This window comes from Rhinoderma darwinii, chromosome 3, assembly GCF_050947455.1.
Source record: "Rhinoderma darwinii isolate aRhiDar2 chromosome 3, aRhiDar2.hap1, whole genome shotgun sequence".
Classification (NCBI taxonomy): domain Eukaryota; kingdom Metazoa; phylum Chordata; class Amphibia; order Anura; family Rhinodermatidae; genus Rhinoderma; species Rhinoderma darwinii.
Window position 1 is genome coordinate 347,853,272 of NC_134689.1, and position 26,558 is coordinate 347,879,829.

The 26,558-nt window shown below is 40.7% G+C and overlaps 1 protein-coding gene across 3 annotated transcripts in view; it reads left to right on the forward strand.

The window, feature by feature from the left end:
• Positions 1-26,558, forward strand: part of TET3 (tet methylcytosine dioxygenase 3) — a 75,718-nt gene that overhangs the window by 39,690 nt on the left and 9,470 nt on the right. For all 3 annotated transcript variants that reach the window (XM_075858480.1, XM_075858481.1, XM_075858482.1), the window contains 5 exons: positions 18,320-18,410; positions 18,648-18,741; positions 22,057-22,265; positions 22,433-22,583; positions 24,558-24,647. In XM_075858480.1, the coding sequence (XP_075714595.1) occupies positions 18,320-18,410; positions 18,648-18,741; positions 22,057-22,265; positions 22,433-22,583; positions 24,558-24,647 (635 nt within the window). The remainder of the gene's footprint in view (positions 1-18,319; positions 18,411-18,647; positions 18,742-22,056; positions 22,266-22,432; positions 22,584-24,557; positions 24,648-26,558) is intronic.

Consider the following 26,558-nt stretch of genomic DNA (forward strand, 5'->3'; position numbering starts at 1 on the left):
GACATGGCTGATCTTGGCACTAGCCAAAGGATTTGCTCTGGCAGCACCACCAGGTGTGATGCTGCAAAACTCACTAACAATTGCATCACATTGTAATAGTTTTTGTGTTGCTGGCTCAATGTCTCTAAAGGGATTCGTCTGATGCTTTGCATTTTTGGAAATGTTCTCATGACACCGGTACTCTCATATAGGAAACACTAAAGCCGGGGCCGGCTATATGGATACTTTTTTTTTTATACTTTTTGAAGCGCTACTTTCTAATTTAATGGCTAAAAACTTAGGCAACTGGAAACTATTTTGGGAATTTTTCCTATACAGGAATTCGTAAAATGTAACTAGGTTACCGCTAGCCTTTCCTAGAGGACAGGTATACATCATTATGTTAATTTTATAATGGAGAACGGGATCACAGTTTCTCATTAAACACTGTTGCGTTGCTTGGAGGCAATGTCTTGTATAGCTGCAGATTGAAAGGTGTTGTGTCACGACCACAACTTCTTTCCATATGCCTGATTAGGACATTTGGAAGTAATAGAAGTTTGTCCCCCTCGGGAACCCCCTCTAAGAGCCAAAACTGGGAGCTGCTCTGGTGGACCAGGCCCATCCATATATTACATGGTTGGCCATTCTTTTGAATGGCTGGCATATAATTCCAATGTAGCAGCCAGGCATGGCTTTCATCAGTGATGATGACTGATCGCCGGGGGTAAAAGAAGCTGGACCCACTACTTATACACTACATATGTGACCTAGAATTCATTGGGCTTTTCAGTTTAGTTACTAACTTTTATAGGGGGTTCTTCCTTTCAAGAAACAGAGCCACATCTGTCCACCGACTGTGTCTGGAATTGCAGCTCATCCCGATGCACGTGAATGGGACTGATCTGCAATATCAAACACGGTACCACGTCTCTCCATGGGCTGTTTCTAAAAACTAAGCAAACTTCTTCTTTTTTTTTTCCTTTCTCTATTAAGTCTAGCATGTATCGGTTATATTATACCCATACTCAAAGCCACTCTATCTGCTTGCCAATACCAACAGTCCGTACTCATATTGGTTGTCCACCTTTGGACAATCCCTTTTTCTAAGACTGGTCCCCCAACGAATACGTTTATCACAAAATGTCCTGATGCTTGGACCCCATGGGATTAGCTGTCATATCTTACTATTTTTAGTACTATTACTAATATCTTCACAGCTCTTAGAACTAAAAAAGTGCAACAATTATTGACATGGTTGGACATCGTTGGTGAACCTGCTCTTATATGAAGTTTCATAAACTCCAATTATATACTTCTAGTAGCACAATTACTCCAATGATAAGAACAATTTCATAATGGAGCGATCGATATGAATATAATGGAGAACACTGAAAACATTCCTCTAGAATCCATAGGAGAATAACTACTGTTCACAGGCCATTCTTCTGTTCTATTTAAGGAACCCTTAAGTAGCTCCTGATATCCCCGCTGTGTCTTAAAACAAAGGAAATATCCACCCAGACTTTCTACACAATGTTAAACAACAATACTGCATTATACGGATATTCTGGAACGTCCGTCATGGCCACAAGTGTGTGAGACAACCAAGTGCGGTAGGGTTATTTTTAGATCAGTTAATGTAGAAAATGTAACATTAACATCTAGGTTCACAAAGGGTTAAAATAATTCCTGAACTGCAAGATAAACAATCCGTCCGAACTGTCCCGTGTACAGCCGTACCAAGCCAGGAAACATCCAAGGGGTTAATTACTCGCTAGCTATTCTTACGTATCAGTACTGGCGTCCTGGTTGCTTAGTAACATCCACCGCCTCTTTACCACATGCATTTGTCAACCATTCTCCAAGGTTGAACAGCTGGGCGGCGACTCCACACCACAAGCCAACTGTAATACTCTGTATATAGCGCAATAGTAAAGCAAGTAGGCAAATATTTCAAGATATTCGACATCAAGGTTATCAGATTTTCCTATAAATAGGAATGAACATCTAACATTGGTTCTTAGGACAGGTTTTTCGAGGCGCCCTGATTGAATTTCTTCATGTCCTTCTCAGTATTGGGCAGAGAATACCATCTACCGTTTCTGATGGGTGGTATTTTCAATTGTCAACCATAGTTTCTCAATGACTTGATTGTCAATAGATGTCAAGCAGAAATTAGATTACTAAAGCATGTTTTAATAAATTCCTTAGGCCATTTCGTTTTTAGATTGCAGATGCATACGTTCTCTATTTTAAATTATTTTATTTTTATTTATTTTATTTATTAATATAGTGCCAACATATTCCACAGTGCTGTACAGAAATTGTCATTACTCACTGTCTCCATTGGGGCTTATAATTGAAATAAACATTTTTCACATTTAGATTCCGTGAGTTGCGATGTCTTTTTAACGTATATAAAGCGTCTTCTGGAAAATTAATATTTTCAGATCATGACTTATTTCATCTCATGGGGCTTGTTCCTTATGTTATGATAGAGATTGGGGCCATAGAAATCATTCCCAACTATGTAACTAGAACCACTGATATAGTATAAAGCCTGAAATTATTAAGCGATATATTGCAACTTTCATAGAACTGTTCCAGACTTCCTAGATCTCCTCAGTAGGGTTCATGCACATGACTGTTGCCATTTTGCGGACGGCAAAACAAGGTTCTAATGGTTTCCCTGTCCTGTCCATTTTTTTTCTTTTTTGTGGACCCATACAGTACAATTGGTGAGACGGATTCCTAATACGAACAAGAATAGGATCTGCTCTATAATTTGCGGAGTGAATATACGGAACCACACAAAAAATGGATGTTTGCATGGCCCCATAGAAATGAAAAAATAAAACAATGGACGGGACAGTGATGAAAACCGTCGTGTGCATGAGCCCTAAGTGGTAAAGCTTCATGAAGTTGGACATGGGAGTCAACCTGATGGGGTGATTTGGTGGTGAGAAAAGAGTACCATAAAGTCCTCCACTGAAACGCAGTGAAGAATAGCATTGCCTTATTAACGCCAGCCTTATTTGTATCATTTTCATTGCAAAGTCACCAAAACAAGAGGTTTATTTTTCTTTTTAGAAAGAACGTGGAGCCGCTAATCATTCCATATAACTCAGCAACACTATGACGGTATTCGTTATCTTGTCTGGCTACTCCCCAAGTCCTACTTCTGCTGTCATCTAATTTATAGTTTCTACACACTTTTGCAAGGTTCTTCAATAGTGGTCATGTTTTTTTTTATAGCCTTGAGCAACATACATATACTTATTAAGACATATCTGCCACTCATGTTGAGAAACTTTTGGGACATATACAGAATCCCATGCAGTCACTTGTAAAGCAGTATGGAAGTTATTGAATAGGTACCAGTAGAAAAGAAGTATGACTTGAATAAGCGAGGATATATATGTATGTAGGTTTGCATAATAATAAACTCTTTAGGATTCACATTTTTCATTGGTCTCCAAGGAACAGTCCACATAGTTAGCAAAACCATCCTTAACCATTTTGCCACACTCTACAAAAAATATTTCATTCAACTGTCATTGTTACACCTGCATTTCTTTTGCTTCCTTAAAGTTGTTGTCCACTTTCTGAAAACTGATGACCTATCCACCAGATAGGTCATCAGTATATGATCGATGTGTGTCCGACACCCGCACCCTGCACCGATCCGACACTCCGGCTGACTCCGAACGATGTTGCCGGAAGCAGATGGCTCCTGTCAAAGAATAGCGGACGTTTGACGGTATTGCAGCTCTGCTCCTATTCAAGTGAATAGGAGAAGAGCTGCAGTTCCGCCGAATTGCCGCTATACAGTGGTCAGAACCATCTGCTTCCTTCTCCAACTACTGGATCCCGTTCCAAACATCTGGTGCTCGGAGGCAGCCGGAGTTGCGGATCGGTGCGAGGTCCAGATGTCGGACACACCGATCATATACTGATGACCTATCTGGTAGATAGGTCATCAGTTTTCAGAAAGTGGACAACACCTTTAAGTTAGTATTTAAGAGCATTTTGTCAACTCCTCCCCGCGCAGTTTACTTTTTTGGAATAAAATGTCCCTCTAAAAACAAAGGACTTGTACTTTTCTAATCTAAATATCTGTCCCAAAAACAGGAGAAGAGAATGGTGTGTGTGTGTGTGTGTCTATAGTAGCTGAACGTCCGGATATGAATAACGAGCAATAAGGAAGTTGTCACTCCTGGAATTTAGAATTTTATTGCCAGTCAAGACAAGGGCCATGCTATCTGTCAAGAACTGATAAGGATTTGTCAGCAGGACTAAACTGGGGTGAACACACCAACACGCTTTAAGTTGGTGAACAATCCAAGGTCCATCAGTTCAGGGAGGGACCTTCTGCATGCCACTAAATCACACAGACCTGCCTTCTGTTGTAGTAGTAAGGGGAGGTCAGGATAGATGAAGGTGGCAACCAGACCTCATTAAACCAATATGGTGCTGGTGAACTTCTAAGCAGCAGAACAATCCATTATAGACCCATGTCAACACACTGTGACCTTGAAGGATCACGTCTAGCCCCTGCTTCTAATAATGTGGTATATGTGCATTATTTTTAGAGATCTTCAAATAGTAAGTTTTATCCAGAACCGTAAGAATTTATACTTCTAATTAAACACAAGCAGACACAACAAAACATTCAATTTCATACCATTCCATAGCATTGGTGACAACATTACTATAAAATATTTAATGTGACATTTTGCTTGGTCAAGCCACATGCACAGCTTGTATTTCCATACTGAGTAACCTTAGCTGACATCTGTTTGTCTATATTCAGTAATATGGAAAATCTATTAAAGATAAAGGTTCTCTTACAAACCAAACTAAAATGGGTGCTGGTGCGACTAAATATGTAAATCTTTAGATCTACTCCTAAAGCTAATATGAGAAAATCACACGTGTAATATATCAGATACATCATCACACCCACACATAAAATTACTGAATTGATTCTGTCAATTTTTTATCACTGAAATTAGCCTAAATGTAATGACTGCAATGTCTTCTGCTTCGCAGGAACTTTTTAAGGCCTAATTCACATCTGTGTTGGAAGCTCTGTTAGGGGCCTCCATCACAGATTCCGCCGAAAATATCTAAAGCAATAGCACAACATGCTGCACTATTGTTTCCGGTAAAACCTTCGGACACTTTGATGGAACCTATTAAAGTCAATGGCTTCTGTCAGACGCCAGTAGTCTCCGTTGTTCAATGGAACCTGCGCTTACTGCATTTTTGTTCTGCTTGTCTGTTGGAGCAGAACAATGGAATGCCGAACGCAGATGTGAACAAGGCCTAATCTAAAAGTTTTCCTAAAGATTAAAGGGAGGCTGTGACGGATATCTAACAGTGGCACCCGTCATCCATTGCTTATAAGGCTATATGTTAAACGTTTACGTCATTAACTTTCTTGTCTTTTTTCAGGATATCTACGTAAATCTGATACCATTATTAATAGCAATCCGTCACCCATATACTATTATGGTATCCAATTGATGGATACGTCATGAAAAGCTATTGAAAATTTTATGACGTATATGTTAAACGGATTCCTGTAAGGCACTGTCCACATCTAGTTTTTTTCCTTCCGTCGGTGGTATACGTTTGGAGGAGTCCCGACGGAAGGCAATGACTTATCCCACTGTATAGACATACAGTGGGATACGTCGCCTGAACTACTCTGACACATCGTTACTTTAAGAGCTGAGCCCGGGGAAGCCTCTGACGTCACTGTCCATATATGGACAGCGTTGTCAGGGGCTTTCAACTATGGAGTCCCTGGACTGAGGATTGCAAGCGTTCTCGCCGGGCTCTCCTGTCTCTCTGGACAGTGACATTAGGGGCTTTGTAATATGAGAATCCCCGGCCAAAGAACCAGCAACACTTTGGCCTGGGATTCCTCTTCTGGAGGAGCCCCTGACTTCACTGTTCATATATGGACAGTGATGTTAAGGGCTTTGAGATGCCGGAATATGGACAGTGATGTCAGGGGCTTTAAACTACGTAGTCCTGGCCAGAGCATCGGAAGTGCTCTAGCCGGGGAATCCAGAACTAGAAGAGCCCCTGATGTCACTGTCCATATATGGACAGTAATGCCAGGGGCTTCTACAGTCCCGATGACCTCGGTCAGTGCGCTACAGATGCTCTGGCCGGGGATTCCGTAGTAAAAAGCCCTTGATATCACTGTCCATATATGGATAGTGACGTGAGGGGCTTCCCCATGGCTGGAATCCCCGGGCCGAGCACTTCTTGATGATCTTCCCGGGGATTCCGCTCCTGGGAAAGCTCCCAAGGTGTACATTTAACGTATACCTGTGTTCGGATGCCATACAGTGGCATCCATCAAACATAGGATCCCATGTAAAAAAAAAAAAAAAAGTATTCCGCACAGTATACTCTTTTCTGCAGGATCCATCAGGATGGAACCGCGTAGTATACTACATTATTCCATCCTCCCAAAAAAAAGGTATACCGATTTGTATATTGGAGGCCAAAAGGACACTCTCTTGTGCTCCGTCGGCTAATGGAGCCCTATGGACACGTTTAGGTAGGAATCTTTCCCAACTTGCACGCTAAATGTAGGGCCAAAACGTGATGTGAACATAGCCTAAAATATGCTATACAGTGGCATACGTCACCCCTAGGCTCCCGTGTTAAACATATACCACGTGGGGTTTTTTTTTTTACTTGATGCCTCTGGATAGAACAGTGTAGTTGACTGTGCTTTTCTGTTCCTAAAAAAAATGGTATCCCTGATTATATACTTCCCGACGGAGGCCTCCATCTTTGTAATAGGAGCCTATGGGCATGTTTTGACGTAAGCTTTGGGAGTTTTTCTGATGAGTAAATGTAACCTTTAGTGAAAATGCAGCGTGAAAGGGGCCTTAGGCATCAGTCACAGCCTCCATTAAACTTCTTTGTTGGAAGTTTTTTCCGGCGTATACATAAAACTGAGACCATAAACGCAGTGTGGAAAGGGCCTAAGCTGACCATAGACCTTCAATTTTAGAAGCAAAAATGAAAAGATCTGGAACCAGTGCTTTATAATAAAAGAAGTATTTCAACTTTATTTAATTTCTTTAAAAAAATTCCAGCTGCAAATGGGGTTGGTTGCAAAACAGTTAGCCTACACATTTCAGACGTATCCCACGTCCTTACTCATGGCCTGTTATGTGCTACACTAAACACCATTCACTTATATCCAATAACTATCCTCACTTATCCCTACTAACCTGTGGGAGGCTGGAGTTAATAAAGATCCAGGTGGGAGAGAAATCCTCCTTTCTGTTTAGACCCATAGAGGGCCCTGGGAAACACCCACGTAGCCCTGCTTACAGCACATATAGGAATATGGAAATAATCATCTGTTATCAACCACCTCGCTGGCAGGAAAGATCCATGTATACAGAGGGGGATATAAACCCACAAATCTGTATTAATCTATCATTCTAGAGGATATAAGTGCACAGCTAGACAAACAAAGTGTTAAAAACGAAGATAAAAACAATAATGAAATAGGACCTATTGATTGTCAAAACATGTGAGCTGCATTGAAAAACATAAAGTACTAGCCACAACACTTCCGTAGATTTTTGAACATACAACAACATTAAGTACTGAATAATTACGTATAAAAACATAATAGATATGTCAGACAATCCGGATATCAAGTCAAAACAAATAAAATATACCCATTAACCCAGAAAACAGACTCTCCGTACAAGTTACATTATGTCCTGTTACGTTTTCTGTAATCCAGGGTGGACTACAGGCCGTTGCATAACTCCACCAAATCCTACCATTACCAGATGCTCCCTGAGCGATGTGCAAACCAAGAAGGGAGAGGGGGAAAATAAAAAAAACAAGGTGAGATGCAAGTCTAATGGAACATACCTTATTTTTTGGGGTTTAAGCCCAATGGAAATCTTGTTTTAAGGTAATAAATCTAAAAAGCATCTCTGTCTAACAGGGCATGCTTGTGATTTCCCCCTCGTATAGGGTTCCTAACTCTCTATTGCATGTACTATAACCGAGTTTACGGAACGATTATGACATGAAATAAAATGTCTAGCCGCATTCGATCCGTTAAGTATAGCCGGATTCCTGATATATCCCAGGTGTTCCAATATCCTGGTTTTAAGCTTTCTGGTAGTGCAACCTACATATTTCAGGCGACATGCTATACATTCAATGATGTACACAACATGATCGCTATTGCAATTAATATATTAATTGATGGGAAAGTTTGCATCATGACTAGAATTGCTAAAGTTCTTGCAAAGCCGAGCATAAGTACAAACCTTACCGGGATTGGAACCACATTTAAAAAAAAACTTATGTCGCAACCGAGGATTTGTCTCCCACCTGGATCTTTATTAACTCCAGCCTCCCACAGGTTAGTGGGGGTAAGTGTATCCCTTTTGAGGATAGATATAAGTGCATGGTGTTTAGTGTAGCACATAACAGGCCATGAGTAAGGGCATGGAATACGTCTGAAACGTGTAGGCTAACTGTTTTGCAACCAACCCCGTTTGCAGCTGGAATTTTTTTAAAGAAATTAAATAAAGTTGGAAGAATTCTTTTTTTTTTTTTTTAATTATAAAGCACTGGTTCAAGATCTTTTCCTTTTTGCTTCTACCAATACGTGTGCCACCACGAGGATCCGTGCGCAGCCTATATTGATTCCGCGGGAGGATCCCGTCTCCCCCATTTTTCACTACCTCTTTACATTCAATTTTACTCATGTAGATGGTGTACTAGGTGCCGGATAAATCCCAATGCCCACCTAACATCTGCTGAGGCATGGATCGAAGGGCGCATGCATTTAGCTATGTTAGGAATCTGTGTTGTATGGTTCCATAATATGGCACCCATAGACTTCTACGGGCCCATACCGTAACTCTGTGTACATCCAGATCTAAAGATACAGCTCTGACCACTATGGAACATATTAAGAAATAAATAGGCACAGAATTTTTAACCTTATTTTGATTTAAAAAAAAAAAAATTGTATTCAACGGACGGGATCGGCCGGTGACGACTGTTGTCATGGCAATCTGGGGGCATAACGAAGGCCCCCCAGGATCGCCATCTTTGTACTCCTTTGAAGCCCTGCTTTTGGCAGGGCTTCAAAGGAGACTGTCAAGATAACGATATACTGCAATACATTAGTATTGCTGTATATCATGCAAGCGATCCAACGATCGCTGTTTCACGTCCACTAGGGGGACTAATGAAAAAAAAACAGTAAAAAACTGTTAACGTTTTTTATATAATGTTCAAAAAAACCCCCTTTTCCCATTTTTTTCACTAAAGCAATGTTTTAAAAAAAATAAAAGTTAACGTAACTGGTATTGCCGCGTCCTTATAAGTCTGAACGATCACAATATAGCGTTGTTTAAAGAGGCTCTGTCACCACATTGTAAGTGCCCTGTCTCCTACATAAGGAGATCGGCGCTGTAATGTAGGTGACTGTAATGCTTTTTATTTTGAAAAACGATCTATTTTAAACCACTTTGAGCGATTTTTAGTTTTATGCTAATGAGTTTCTTAATGCCTAAGTGGGTGTGTTTTACTTTAGACCAAGTGGGCGTTGTACAAAGAAATGTATCGTCATGCACTTCTCTCCATTCATTTACACTGCACTAGCGATATAGTTATATTGTTATGTGCAGCCACATACACAAACACCAACATTACTGCAGTGTCCTGATAGTGAATATACATCCCTACCAGCCTGGACGTGATGTTTATTCAGAATCCTGACACTTCTGAATCTTTTCTGTGAGATTCCAGCAAGGCCAGCGTAATCTCGTTTGAAATGACAGGTTACATCGTAATCTCGCGAGATTATGCTTGCCTTGCTAGAAGTGCAAGTGTAAATGAATGGAGAGGAGTGCATGACACTGATTGGTCAGCGTCATACACTCCTCTGTACAATGCCCACTTGGTCTAAAGTAAAACACGCCCACTTGGGCATTAAGAAACTCATTAGCATAAAGCTAAAAATCGCTCATAAAGTGGTTTAAAATAGATCGTTTTTCTAAATAAAAAGCATTACTCTCACCTACATTACAGCGCCGATCTTCTTATATAGGAGATAGGGCAATTATAATGTGGTGACAGAGCCTCTTTAACCCGCTCAGTGAACGTCGTAAAAAAAAAGTAATCTATATGAAACATGCAAATTGCTGTTTTTTGGTCACCTTGGCTCTAAAAAAAAAAATGGAATAAAAAATGATCAAAAAGTCGCATGTACCCCAAGATGATATGGGTGAAAACTACAGCTCGCTCCGCAAAATGTAAGCCCTCTAAAACCACTAAATTGATGGAAAAAAAGTTATGGCTCTCAGAATATGGCTAATTTAAAACTTTTTTTTATTTTTTTTAAGCAAACAGTTACATTTTTTTTAAAGTGGTAAAACAAAACAAAACCTAATTTTGGTATAGTCGTAATTGTATCAACCTGTAGAATAAGGTGAATATGTAGTTTTTACCGCCTGGTGGACACGTAAGAACAGAACCCCCCAAAAAATGGCGTGATCGTTGTTTTTTTGCCCATTTCACAACACAAATAATTATTTTTCAACTTCCCAGTACATTATGTAGCACAATAAGGTGCCATGAAAAACGACATCTTGTCCCGCAAAAAACAAGCCCTCATATGGTTATGTTGACGAAGAAATAAAAAAGTTATGGCTTTTGAAAGGCGGATAGGAAAATACAAAATTGGAAAAATTCTAATTGGCCAGGTCATTAAGGGGTTAAAGAGGATCTGTCACCAGTTTATTAATTCCCTATCTCCTAACTAATCTAATAGGCGCTTTGCTGCTGATAACTACAGTGAGATTTGTTTTAAAAAAGTTTATTATTTGCAAAGTTATGATCATTTTTCTAAATCTGCTAATGTGGCTCTAATAGCCAAATGGGAGGCGACTCTTTCTTTTCACTCTGGGCAGTGTAATGTTTTCTGTATGATGCTGTCCAATCAGCATGCAGCTTCTCCCCCTACCCTGCCCAGCAACACAGCCTGATCTTATAGTATACAGTTTCCATTCCCCAATGTGTTTTCAACTGGCGATATCTCCGGTTGTGTCACAGCTAGAACTGTGATCCTGGTGTCATATGAAAGATTAGAATCGCCTCTTTCAAATGCCACCAGAACCCGAGATACGGCTATTTGAAGTGATCCCCCTTCCCTCCAGTCTCAGTCTCTCCCACTGTGTGAAGCAGCTTCATGCTGATAGGACGGCGTCAGAGGCTGTGAGGCGGCTCCACCTCAGGAGAATCGCTGCTGTTATCTCCCAGTTGTCTCATAAAGGTTCATTTACATATTTAGAAAAAATATCATAACTTTTAAAATAAATGTTTTGGGATACAATTTTCACTATCCTTATCAGTGTGACAGCGCCTATCAGATTAGCTAGGAGATAGGACATTACTAAACTAGTGACCGAGCCTCTTTAAATAGTCTATTAAAAAATATGTATGACACAATGCAATGAAGGTAGCGTTGCACCATGCAGCAGAGCTAGGGGAACAATTCGGGCAGTCCTATGCTTTTTTTGCCCCCATATATTTCAACCTTGAACTTGAGCCTATGTTGCTATAAAAGTCTGCATGAAGGGTGTGACTGTGTGTGTAAAACCATCCGTGACCAGATTTCTTCCCAGGAATGCTGCAGTAAAGACATCTGCTCTATGTAAGACATTCTTCCAGCAGCCAAGGGGGGCCAGCACGTAATATATCTGCATTGCTGCTTTCTGCTCTACAGTACCATCTATCACTGTTATTAGCCTTGTCAAAGGAAAACACTAAATACCTTCTAGCGGCTGTGATAGCGCATGGTATAAGAGCTTTATCTATCTCATACGCCTCATGTCACATTTTAAATAAAGAAGGCTGATATATGTTGTTTTTTTTAGTTAAATTATTACTTTGGTAGTATATCTACTGATTTTTATTGAAGGACTTTACATATTATTATAATATATAATACTTGAGACCTTCCCTGTTTTTGTTTTTTTTTAAATTATTTCTGTTTTTGGAAAAAGGGAACACAGGCTTTAAGTATCCCAATGTGAACAAGCCTATACATACCTGTCTATTTATATCTTTATTCTTTCTTTTTTTTGTATCTTGTAATATGTAGTTATACAAATCTACATAGGAAATATTACACAAGGGGTGATCATCTCAAATAAAAATAAGACCACCTTCGTATTATAAATAACAGCATTTTAGGCTATGTTTACATCTCTTTTCTGCACACGTTCGTGATATATATATATATCGGGAAATGCTCCCCAAGGAAACCTTGAACATGTCCATAAGGTATAAATTGGCCCGACGTGTCAAAAGAGCATGTTTGGGTGGAATGCACAAGCATACCTTTTAATGTGACAGTATTGAGACGCATAGTTGAGTATGCTTGTCAATACAAAGGGATTCTGCACTTAAAAAACGAAAATAAAAAAAATATATTTATTTATGGTACTGCATGGTATAATGCTTATTTTTTTACAATGGGAGTTAGAGGGCAACTGGCATACAGTTGTACACGTTGGTGCCATACGCTTGGCGTGTACGGTGGGAGGATTTCGTGTCATATATGCCAAGTGTAAGCAACAAAAGTAGCCTGAGCAGAGCCTTAGGCCCCCTACACACCGCTGTGCCCGTAATCACGGTCCGCGATTATAGGCATGGGCAGCCGCCCGCATTTTCTACATGTCCTATTTTTGGCGGAGGCTTTCTACGGCTTAGACACAATCTCGCAAATATACGGGAAGGTGTCCGTGGTCAATAGAAGTGAATTTGTCCGTAATTGCGGACCGTAATTGCGGTCATAATTACGGACAAATTCTATGGTCGTGTGCATGGGGCCTTAATAAGGTGGGATGTGCTAACCGTTATTATAAACTGTATGCTGGAAAACTATATGGAGCCAGGCTGTCTCAAGTTCATGGCTTGCTATTCAGATCACCTTTTACATGCCAGGGTTGTAATGATGAGACCAGGATCACACACAGTTTTGATCGTTTTTGGTTCAGGTCTTTTTTTTAGCAAAAGTCAGAAGTGGATCCAAAAGAAAGAAAAGGTATAAAGAAAAGATTGATGCATCTTCTTTCCTTTGTGTCCACTCTTGTGTTTGGGTAAAAAAAAACTCCCACAAAAACTGCATCAAAACTGAGTGTGATCTTGGCCTATTGGTAATTTATCAAACCAAAAAAGCAGGTCAGATTTTTATGGCCGATCAGCATCTGAGCAATTTCATTTACATAAATATACCCTTTACACACACTTATTTAGTTTGATATTGGTCAGAATGGTTCGAAATTGATCAATCTGTGTGCATAAGGGCCCTTTTGCACGGCCCGACAAGGGCTGTGAAATCAAGTGCTGATCCACAAGACAGCTCGTCGAATGGCTCTCGTTTGCTCCACTTACAAGGAACAATGATCGGTTATGTATGGGGACGAGCGATCGTTACTATGATCGTTCGTCCCCATACATTTCCATAATTTCGCCCGTGTAAAAGGGCCTTAAAGCTTCCCATACATATGAGAGCTGTCAGACTTGTTCGACCAATGACGACCTCTCCCGACTCCCCCACAAACATGCATGTGCGGCTTAGCCGCCTTTGATTAAATCTTCATTGCCAGTTTAAGATTTAATATGTATGAACTAAAAATTTAATTCCAGCTTGGAGCTACCTGGTTTCTTCTTGGTTGGTTTGTAAATGTAAGTGCAGTATCTACTAAAAATACACATCATTTACAACTCAAAAAGGCCAAATGGCACAAATGGGCTCATGCCTAGACATATGTGTACAGTTAGAGGGATGAGCAACAATCTTCAATCATTGATTTCATTTTGCTCAAAAACTATAAACAAAAGGGTTCATGAAATGTATAGAAAGACTTCTAAGAGGTCCTACAACTATCCCTCAGGACTGATTCACAAAGCCAAATTTATGTTTCATATTACTGTCCATAGAAAAATAAATGCCCAGAAATGCAGTTGGATATTAACAAGGGAAGAATCAAATTTTTGGCAAAAAAATTCCAATCAATAGAAGTGACTGACTTTAACCAGTAGAAACCCACATGATGATTGGAGTCTTTACACTTCTGGGAGCATTGAGAACCATATATAAAAAATCAACAATTACACCAACACGCCTCCTAGAAATACATGGGCTCCAGGGACAAAAAGGGCTCTTCTAGATAATACCGTATATAATCTCAATCACACTGTCGTATTTTGACTCCCTTTTTGTATGACTCCTTAATAGGGCTTCATTCAAGTGCATGGGGTCTCTACTGTACCTCTCTATGCTTCCGATTTCATATGGAGTTTTTTCTTACAGATACCGTAAAAAATCTGACTCCATCACATGCTGTGTGTACGGATTCTCCCCTAGAAACAATGCTTGAGCTAGAAATGAAGGATGTCCTAGGTTATTGTAAGGCCGCTTTCACACAGCGGTAATATTAGCACATTTTACTGTCTGTTTTACGGCTGTAACTCCCAAACCTTCCACGGTTCAACTGCACCGTGTAGATCATTATATCGTTCTATGCTAAGTTTATCAGTGGGAATGACCGGTATTGCGGTTGCCATATAGATGCTAAAATGCCGGTATGCATCCACTCAGGATTCACAGTGAGGGTATGTTCACACGTAGTCAACCAAAACGTCTGTAAATCCAGAGCTGTTTTCAAGGGAAAACAGACCCTGCTTTTCAGACGTTTTTTACCAACTCGCATTTTTACCAACTCATTTTTTTACCAACTCGTTTTTGGAGCTGTTTTCATTGGAGTCTATGAGAAAACAGCTCCAAAAACGTCTGAAAGAAGTGTCCTGCACTTCTTTTGACGAGGCTGTATTTTTACGAGTCGTCGTTTGACAGCTGTCAAACGACGATGCGTAAATAACAGGTCGTCTGCACAGTACGTCGGCAAACCCATTCAAATGAATGGGCAGATGTTTGCCGACGTATTGGAGCCGTATTTTCAGACGTAAAACGAGGCATAATACGCCTCGTATACGTCTGAAATTTGGCCGTGTGAACATACCCTAACCCTGGCACATTTTGAAATACACTTATCACTTCTCTGGTTGTACATAAAGACTTCTAACAAAGGGTCATCAAAGCTGAAAACATTGCAAAAATTGCAATTTTCATAAGACACGGGGTTGTAGGGAGTTTGAAATACCCCACAGTCGTCCTGCAAATCGAATGCCTCATGCACACGACTGTGCATTTGCGGCCGCATACTATCCGAAATTGCTAACAGTATAGAACACATGCTATCCTATGGGCCAATTCTCACGGCCGTGATTCTCCATTGCCCGGAGCTTGGACTGCAAAAAAAATAGGACATGTCTTTATACAGTCCGCAATTGCGGTCCGGGCTCATTGAAGTCAATTCACATCTAGTAATTGCGGACGGCCCACGGATGAAACTCCGCGGCCTGTCCGCGCCGTAATCAACTTTACGGTGTTCCTATTATTAAATGAACACTCCAAGCAAAAATACTGTGTTCTGTCTTGTTTAGGGTCTGAGGGAGCTGTGCATGGCACAGAGATTCAACAAACGCCAAAGAGAGAAGTCATGCACCTCCGCCTCAGGGCCAACGTTCAGCATTACACAGGGTATAATTTCTGCCTGGAGTGTTCTTTTAACTGATAGTCTGACACGGTTGCTGTGGGGAGTTTGAAGTCCTCTGGCTTCCCTATTATATTATATAAACTCCGATTACTCGAAAGAGCTATTCCAATAAAAAAAACAATATATTACAGAAGTTCTGTTCATGCACTTCCTCACACATTGTATACGACTGAAACCTCCCTTATTTTGCTTATGGAGGTTCAAATCACTTTATTCATACATTGTAAAATATCACAATGATTGCCAAAGTAAGCAGACATCAGCTCATGTAAGCCAGGAGTCGGCAACCTGCGGTGTCTCCTATGTTCACCCCTAAAGCTGTTGTTCATTGGCCGGGGTTTCTCCTATGTTCACCTCCCCCAGAGCTGGTGTTCAGTAGCTGCGGTCTCTATGTGCACCCCCCAAGCTGGTGTTTGGTAGCCGATTTTCTCTCCTGTGTGCAGCGCCCCCAAGCTGGTGTTCCGTAGCTACGGCCTCTCCTATGTTCACCCCCCCAAGCAGGTGTTCAGTAGCAGCAGATTCTACTGTGCGCAGCCTACGCAAGCTGGTGTTCAGTAGCTGTGGTCTCTCTTGTGTGCAGTCCCCCCCCCCCCCCTCAAGCTGGTGTTCAGTAGCCGCGATCTCTCTTGTGTGTAGTCCGTACCCCCCAAACTGGTGTTCAGTAGCCGCGGTCTTTCCTATGTGCATCTCCCCCCAAGCTGGTGTTCAGTAGCCTCATATGCACCACAGATAAACTATCTTTGCAATGATAGTCCGGGACAGGGGTCACACATAGATGTAAGTTTAATTAAAGCGACCCTCCAGTCAAAAATGAACTATAAACTGCTAAATTATTGTTAACATACCTGGTGGTATCCAGCTTTATCCTTGCTACGGTTCCGCATTCTGGTCCCTGTTGTCTGGTATCCAAGATGGCGCTCTGAGACTTGCATATAGAGAACGTTTTCTGCAAGTCAGCGCTGTGTCCATCTGAGAGCAGTGAAAGGGGTGGGCGGGTGTCTCAGACTTGCAGACAATGCTCTCCATATGTAAATCTGAGACTGTGGCGGCCAACTTGGATCCCGGACAATGGGGACTGGAACGTGGGAAAAGAGCCAGGAACAAGCAGGGGAATACCACCAGGTATGTTCACTATAATTTTGCAGTTTATATGTAATTTTTTGTTTTTGGCTGGAGACTCACTTTAACTGATTCATTTCTTTATGTTACATACACAGTAAGGGTATGTTCACACGCTTAACCAAAAACGTCTGAAAATACGGAGCTGTTTTCAGAGAAAACAGCCTCTGATTTTCAGGCGTTTTTGAAGCTGCAAATGAAGCTTCTTTTAATTTGGAGCTTCTTTTGAGGCTTCTTTTCAGGCTTCTTTTGAGGCGTTTTTCCATAGAGTTCAATGGAAAATCTGCTCCAAAAAACGTCTCAAGAAGTGACATGCTACTTCTTTTTACGAAGCGTCTTTTTACGCTCCGTTTTTTAAAACAGAGGCGTAAAAAGACGCCCCGTATGAACTAAATGCTGTTTTTCCCATTGATTTCAATGGGCAGATGTTTGTAGGCGTTCAGCTTCCGTTTTTTCAGGTGTTTTTCGAGGCGTAAATGTCCCAAAATATGCCTGAAAACACTGCGTGTGAACATACCCTTACAGTCTGTTACATGACACTGAGTACTTCATCTTTTTGATTTTTGATTTTTTTTTCGTCACACACCATAGAAAAAAGTTAGCCTATTCTTGATGTGAGCAAAGCATTCTATCTCGGTCTCAGCTGTGCTGTTGCCTTTACTGTGTCATCAATGTATAATGTAATATAATCCAGGATGTCCACCTGACTACTCCAAGGCGATCCAAAGCCTGCGGAGTTTGTTATAGGATTACTACAAGGACAGCGTGCTCAGTATGATCAATAACTCCTTAAGAAAGATCAGCAGATTCCGCAGAAAGTAATCAATTCTGCACGTGAGCATTCATGACCTTGTGAGCAACTATATACTGGAACGACAGCTGAAGTTTTATGTAATCTATACTATAAAGAGGACAGAAGGGATTATAAAAAATTGAATTTATAGGGGTGGATTATCTTCTTATTCCATTAATTAACCAGTTGAAGTTAGACAATTTGGTGCTCCTAGGATATATCCTGTATAGTCACATACATACCTGCATAGGAGGAATACAGCAGGACATTAGTAAAACATTTCCTCATCACTATAGAGTCCTCATGATGTGTGTACCTGTATATAGTTCATCTTGGTGGTAGAAGCTGTTAAAGATGAAGAACCTTTTAATCAGTCTTGCCTTATGTAGATGCAACTGAGTTTTTAAAAAGGATTTCCAGAATTATAAGAAAAATAGGTATGCTTTTTTTCCAGAAACCGCTCCACACTTGTCCATGGGCTGTGTCTGGTATTGTAGTTCAGCCTCATTGATTTGAATGGAGAGGAGCTGCAATACCAGACACAACCTATGAATAATTGTGGCGCTGTCCTGGAAGAACCCTTTAAAAAAGGTCTCCACAAAATACTTTGTGTTCATTTCTATGGTTTCACCATAATTGCGACTGCTGGGTTAAGGATGGTGTCTACCATGATACTCTTACAGGACTTCATCGTGATCAGTGTACTATTTCTTTGTAGAACAAATAAATGAGAAGGATGAAGGACCATATTACACTCACCTTGGATCTGGACCTACTGTAGCATCAATTAGAGAATTAATGGAAGAAAGGTGAGTAGCACAGGCAAGGCTGTACTGTCTGTTAACCCGATGTGGCTCATGGCTCATCATTATTGGCTAGCACAATAAGAAGCATAGTACTGACGAGAAAAATCTGCATGGAATTCCTATGCTGTCCCAGTCTTAATATATATATATATATATATAAAATGTGTGTGTGTGTGCATATAATATATAAAATAATTTTATAATTTTTGTATAATTTATTTAGTTATTATTATTTTGCAGGTATGGAGAGAAAGGGAAAGCAATCCGCATTGAAAAAGTCATTTACACAGGAAAAGAAGGGAAGAGCTCCAGGGGTTGCCCGATTGCTAAATGGGTAGGTGATTGCAAGCATCCACTTTATACTTGTCCGAGAGCCCTGTTTTTTGCCAGATTCCCAGTTTCTAATAGGGTTTAGTCCAGGTTTTAGCGTATTTAGTAAAAGTCCATGTGGCATTTGTGCTGACCATGCCATAGTAAGTGAGTTGTTCCAATACTTATATAATGTCTGGAGCCCATTAGTCTAGTCAGCAGTTATTATTGTGCGCATGAGATATATTTATCTATATGTTTAGGTTTCATATCTTCCTCCCTTCTGTACTTAATGACATTGAGCGCCACCTTCATCCTCGTGTTTTTCCTCTTTGTTGATAGAGGATGCAGTTTCGCATTGGCAGGAAACAGACTATCGTTTGTAGGGTAGAGGTGATCTGAGGACAAGCTTGTTTATAACATTTATAGACCCGGGCTCTGAGTGGCCAGCGTCAGCACATGTATTAATGATGTGTTACCCTTCTAAATGTGGCAGATAAACGTCCTTTCCCTGTAGTTTACACTTTTGTGAAATATCTATGAATGTTGGAACCTCTATTGTTGACTATTAGACAAAATGATGGTCCGAGGATTGAAAGTAGGAGATGTAGAACACAAAATTGCGGCTTTTGCTGATGACCTACTTTTGCTAATTTCTAACCCGCTATCAGCAATACCCCATATAATTGCTCTATTTGACAAATTTGGTTTTATTTCAAATTTTCAAATTAACCTTAGTAAATCAGAAGCGCTTAACATTAACGTCTCGTCGCGGACTATCTCACAACTGCAAAGTTGCACTCCTTTCAAATGGCCTCCCAAAGCCATAAAATTTTTGGGGATTATAATCCCAGATGACCATGGGGAATTGTTCTCCATTAATTACAAACCCCTCTTTAGTAAAATTCGTTCACAAATAGGGGCCCTTAAGTTGCCATTCCTCTCGTGGTTCGGTAGGAAAAACATATTGACTACGTATATACTTCCACAGATCATGTACCTGCTGACTGCCTTGCCCATTGGGGTCCCGAGAAGCTACTTTTGTAACTTTAAATCCCTGTTTACATCCTTCTTATGGCATCCTAAATGCCCCAGACTAGCCTATAACCTTCTACCACAGAAAAGAGAACAGGGAGGGATTTCGCTTCCTGACTTGGAACTGTATTTCTATGCTAATCATCGCTCACGATGGACGCAGTTGGCAGATGGGGGTAATAACATGTTGTCTGTAGTTATGGAAAGAACGCTTATGGGGTCAGACACGTTTCAATTACTCTGGGTGCGAGATGATCTGATAGCGAAAAAGGGGGATTTGAGCCCTATCACTAAGGGGACGATTCGTGTGTGTCACACTGCAGGAGCTCTGAACATGACGGGGAAACTCCTCTCCCCACTGGCACCACTGAGTGTTCTACCGTCCTTCCTGGGTAGAAAGTCTGATAGAACGGCAGACTTCTGGAGGAGGCTGAACACCGTCAAGATATCGATTCTCTTGGACCCTTTGGGTCCTCCAAGCCTTGTACAGATATTTGAGGAACAGGGGTTGAGGCGTCCGAATGCTTTGCAAGCGGCGGATTATGTAGCTACAACAGATATGTTTAAGTCTATCTCCAAGATGCCCCAGACTGATCCGACATGGTTAGAAAATTACACACTATTGCCAACTACCCCTGCAAAGATTCTGTCAAAATTCTATAGAGGTCTCCTAATGGGAAAGTCGGAACAGAAACCCCACTATTTGGGGGCATGGGAGAGGGAATTGGGGAAATCCTTTTCCAAACTTGAAATGGATTATGTATTGAAACATGCTCACGGTTTCTCCAGATGTGTGCTTGTACAGGAGAATTCTTACAAACTTGTCACGAGATGGTATCGGACGCCTGAATTCCTTGCCTCTATAGGGCTAGTGAATGTTAATAAATGTTGGAGATGTCATGAGGGGCCAGGTTCTTACCTACATATATGGTGGAGTTGTCTTAGAATAATTAGTTTCTGGAAGGGGATTGAGAGTGCTATCAACACTGTCTGCTCTATGCAGATTAAGTTAACGGCAGAGTTAGTGTTCTTGTGGCTACCTCAACCTGGCTTCACACCCTCCACATACAACCTGCCGACACAGATGATCTCGGCAGCTAAATTGCTCGTTCCCACATTGTGGAGACAGGCTAACCCACCTACAGTAGAACTATGGTCTGATAAAATGCAGCATATCTGTCGTATGGAGGAGTTGGCAGCTTGGGTAACTCAAACCAGGGACCGTTTTCTAAAAGTGTGGAGCCCATGGCTGTCCCAGTGCAGAGACAAAACGGGTTCTACGTAAGGTCTAGCTCTCCACATTTCTTTATATCTAATGTATACCCCATGCGTAAGTCCTGTGTCAGGCCGATATACTGAATCTTGGGGTAGCATGAAGCATGAAGTGAGTTTTCCTTTATACAAAATTGATTACAGGTGTTGTAGTACTAGAATTGTTATTCATCTGTTATTCATTGGTTAATGAATTGTATGTGCTGTCTCTCACAGTTATTGGATTATTAATTTTCGGAAAGGGCAAGATTTGTTAGATTAAATCAGGGTACTCTTATCTGTCAGGATTCTATTACCTTCGCGTCACCAGCAGGTGATTTATTATGCCTATGTCTTTACCCACACGCTAAATGTTAAAAGTCTGTAATTTACGTTTATCTGCTCCAAGTCATGCACTATAATAACTGTTTGTTATGTATTATTTACTGCTTAATAAAAAGAGATTTTTCAAAAAAAAAAATCTATGAATGCATTGTACTTTTTGGCAATTTCCTTTATGTTATCTTTATCCTATAACAGAATGGTTCCACATAAAAATGGATTCAAAATATTTGCAAATCTATAAAAACATAAATGTCTAAATAAAAAAATGTCGTTTTCTGTAGGATGAACAGTCATCTTCATTAAAGGGGTTGTCTCATCACAGGCAACACCTTTAATATAAGAGTCTGGCTCCTGAGTCCCCTGGCAAACAGCTAATTTCAGCCAGGGGACTTTTCCATTGGCTACTCATTTTTCCTGCAGCGGCCACTACAGGTGAAATTTAGCATTACATCTACCCGGTGCATGAGTGGCCCATGTCCGCAAAAGCCCCAACTTATTAGGCCTCTGTTCATTGGCCCATAGACCCCCTCCCCTATATGACCCTTTGGGGTTATCAAGATGAGATAACGCCTTCAACCACAATATTTATGCAATAGTTTCAGTGGTTATACACATTGTTAATTGAATTACCCAAGCCTAAACCTAAAGCTGTCCACTCATAAACAGAGAAGTTCAAAAACTAACTAGTCCGTTATTTTCTACTATTCAGGTCATCCGCCGGCAGAGTGAGGAGGAGAAGCTGCTGTGTATGGTTCGGCACCGCGCTGGCCACCATTGCGAGGATGCTGTCATTATCATATTAATCATGGCTTGGGAGGGAATCCCTCGTATCTTGGGTGATAAGTTGTATGATACTATCTCAGAAACCCTCACCAAATTTGGAAATCCAACATCAAGAAGATGTGGCTTGAACGATGAGTGAGTTTTTTCAATAGATAGCAAGGCCTGTCCCTAACAATTCTAAGAAACTGACCTACCCATGTTGCATTGTATAGCTTGGAATATAACACATTTTTTAATTATCTTTCCTGTAATTGTACGTATTGAAGCAATATGTCATGTTAATTATGTTGTATTTTTTTTAGTCGAACTTGTGCGTGCCAAGGCAAAGATCCCAACTCCTGTGGTGCTTCTTTCTCTTTTGGGTGTTCGTGGAGCATGTATTTCAATGGCTGCAAGTTTGCGCGAAGCAAAACTCCAAGGAAATTTCGACTTGTGGGCGATAATCCCAAGGAGGTAGGTAGTCAATATGTATAGCCATGTTTTTTCAATATGTTATTGGACTTTTTAAAGAGCTAATTCAAATGTTGATGTATTACGGCTCTATGTGGGAGCTTTGTATTCAGCAGTAAAAACAGCCCCTAGATGAGAATACATTTAGACCTGAAACACATTAGGCACATCTTGTGGTTATTGTGTTCTACTTCTTCCCAGTGTTCTTTAACCCCTTAATGACCGGGCCATTTTGCACGTTAATGACCAAGAATTATTTTTTGTTTTTTCACGGTCGCATTCCAAGAGTCGTAACTCTTTTTTTATTCCGTCGACATAGCCGTATAAGGGCTTGTTTTTTGCGGGACGAGTTGTATTTTGTAATTGTACCATTTTTAGATGCTTATAACATATTGATTAACTTTTATTAACTTTATTTTAGGAGAGAATTGAAAATAAGCAGCTATTCCAGCATTCATTTTCACGTTATAAATTTACACCCTTTACTATGCAGCGTAAATAACATGTTAACTTTATTCTATGGGTCGGCACGATTACGGGGATACCAAATATGTAAAGGTTTTATATGTTTTTCCTACGTTTGCACAATAAAAAGCCTTTTAGAAAAAAATTACTTGTTTTTGCATCGCCGCGTTCCAAGAGCCGTAACGTTTTTATTTTTCCGTCGATGTGGCCGTATGTGGGCTTGATTTTTGCGGGACAATGTGTAGTTTTCATTAGTACTATTTTGGGGTACATAGGACTTATAGATTAACTTTTATTTTATTTTTTATGGGGGGAATGGGAGAAAAGAGAGAATTTTGACGTTGTTTTTTGCGTTTTCTTTGGACGCCGTTCATCCGGCGGTTTAATTAATGTGTTCATTTTATTGGTCAAGTTGTTACGATCGCGGGGATACCATATATGTGTATGTGTGATTTGTTTTGACAGTTTTACTAAATAAAACCACTTTTTGGGCCAAAAAAGTAGTTTTATTTGACTTTGACTGTAATTTTTTTTATTTATTTTTTTCACAAACTTTATTTAACTGTTTTACATTTTTTTTTTTAGTCCCACCAGGGGACTTCACTATGCGATGTGCCGATCGCATATATAATGCTTTGGTATACTTAGTATACCAAAGCATTATTGCCTGTCAGTGTAAAACTGACAGGCAACCTGTTAGGTCATGCCTCTGGCATCGCCTAACAGGCAGATGCTGAAGACAGACTTGGGGGTCTTTGTTAGACCCCCGGCTGTCTTTGAAACCCGACGGCGACCCGCGATTTGTTTGCGGGGGCGCCGATCGGGTGACAGAGGGAGCTCCCCCCTCTGTCAAACACATTAGATGCCGCTGTCACTATTGACAGCGGCATTTAATGGGTTAAACTGCCGGAATCGGAGCACGTTTCGATTCCGGCAGTTGCAGCAGGAGCCAGGCTGAGTATAACAGCCGGGCTCCTGCCGCTGATCGCGTGGGTACAGTCTCAGTACCCGCGCCATCACAGGACGGATATATCCGTCCTCCTGCGCGAACTAGCAGCTGCAGAGGACGGATATATCCGTCCTTCGGCGTTAAGGAGTTAAAACCACTGTACCTGCAGCATACAGCGAGCTTTAGTGCTGCCTTTAAAAGGTCCCTTTTCCGGTCAGTTAATTTTCAGAATGATCCTGAAGGGTTAAAAACACATATATGTTTTTATAACGATAGGAATTATTTTTACCATGGAAAATTCATGTGGTCTTACCAAAAAATGACTACCATAGAACACTAACATTGCTCCACAAATTCTCTCCCAATTATGAAATGAACTGGTATATTTTTTCAGAAAAATCTATTAAAACGTGTCCAAATAATGAAATGTTTGGTCACCATAAATGCAGGAGATTAGGCAGAACAGCCCTCTATAGATTATTCCCTGTGGACCCTGCAGGATAATTTGCTATTTGTCATATTTCATTGTATTGATGTGTTTTTGTATTATTCTTTTATTGTAGGAGGATTGTCTGAAGGATAACTTTCAGGATCTGGCTACGAAGGTTGCCCCAGTTTACAAAATGCTTGCTCCACAGGCTTACCAAAATCAGGTATGCACACTTGGGTAATCGCAGATGAACCCTTAGTTCCCCCAAGACCAATCCAGTTCAGTGCCCTGATAACAGCCAGCCACAGTGCCCCCAGACAGTCTTAGTGACCCATAAAAAAAAGTGATAGTGACACTATAACTACAGCATCCACAGTGCCTCTATGGCAGTGACAGCCATGTGCACTTGTACTAAAACATGTACACCTCCTCCAGCTCTGCGTTTACATTTTCCTATAGTGATAGTGGGTCTCCTCCGCAACTGGTAATGTCTCAGATAAGACAGTACTATGTTGTACTCTTCTATGTTCAAATATGCTAAGGATGATGTCCTTTTTTCGAGTTTCGGGGACTTTCCTGTCTAGTGGCACTCATTGGGACATACTGGAGGACACATGACGCAGTAAGACAGCACAAGTATCGAGGACTATACCGCTGAATTCAGAACACTGATGGGGCATGCATCAAAGGGATCGTTATTTTAATTTTACAGTTTTATATTATTTACACTTTATAAAATGTCTTATACAGGTAGCCCTTTTCATTCTCTGAACTTGTATCAAATCATGATCAGACTCCCGGGACCCCCGTAGATCAGCTATTTTGAAGGGGGTGCATCGCTCGTACGAGTGCTGCTTCCCCTTCTACTTGCTCACTGTTAATCCTCGACACTCATTTAGGGGCGATTCACAGGTATTGTAGCCTTCTTCTACGATTCACTTCAATGGGAGAAAAGGCTGCAATACCTGTGAATCACCGCTTAATGCGTGTTGACGATTCACAGTGAGCAAGTAGAAATGAAGGGAAAGAAGCGCTCGTATGACCGCTGCACCCCCTTCAAAACAGCTGAGCGGCGGGGTCCTGGGACCCTGACCGATCAGCTTTTGATGGCCTATCCTGAGGAAAGGCCATATATTTTTAGGGACTGGAAAACCCCTTTGGAGATTGCCAGCCAATTTTGCCTTGAGGACCAACTGAATCTATTTTATTCTAGAGTAGTCCATTGTAGTTTGTTTTTTTTACACTGAATACATATCAGAAAAAGTGTGAAAAATGTATTATACAGGTTGTTACGGTTGAGGGATACCAAATATGTCCATATTAGTATGTGTCCTCCCTTTTTTTTCTCTCTAAATCCTACATAACCAAAGATGTATGGCGTGAGAGGTTACGCAAACATGTGAAAAAAAAGTATACCTCCGACCGATGCCTACAATGAATGCCATCCGTTGCCCATAGACTCCCATGTTAAAAAAAACAAATTGTCACAGCTATCCAGTAAAAAAAACATGCATGTTAAACGTGATATGTTTAACATTATGTGATATACATAACATGGGAGTCTATGAGCGATGGATGGCCTAAGGATATTATACATCAAAGGAATCCGTCAGGCCATCCGTCGCCTAAAGAATACCAAGTTACAAAAATGTATGCATTTAATGTATATTTTTTTTTACTGGTTAGCTCTGACAGATGCCTCTGACGGATGCCATCGATTGGCCATCTGATGTCCGTAGGCTCCCATGTTAAAAAAAAACGTTTATGCTTAACGTATACGTTTGTTTACTGGAAGGCGCAAGATTGTATTAAATTGGTATCATGACAGATTGTATAACGTAACGCAATTCAAGAAAAAGTAAGGCTCTGTTCACATCTGTGTCGATGGCTCCATTAGGGGTCTCCTATGCAGATTCCATTGTTTTTCATAGACAAAGTAGCGCAGCACGCTGCACTTTTTTCGGTAAAACGATGGAGACTGTGACGGGAGCCCAAAGGAACCCATTAAAGTCAATGGGTTCGGTCGATCGCCGTTGATTTCCATGATGCGATTGATCATGTAAGTCCGTTTTTCCAATGTTCTGCTCCTATGACTAGCAGAACAACGGAAAACCCGAACGCAGATGTGAACAGA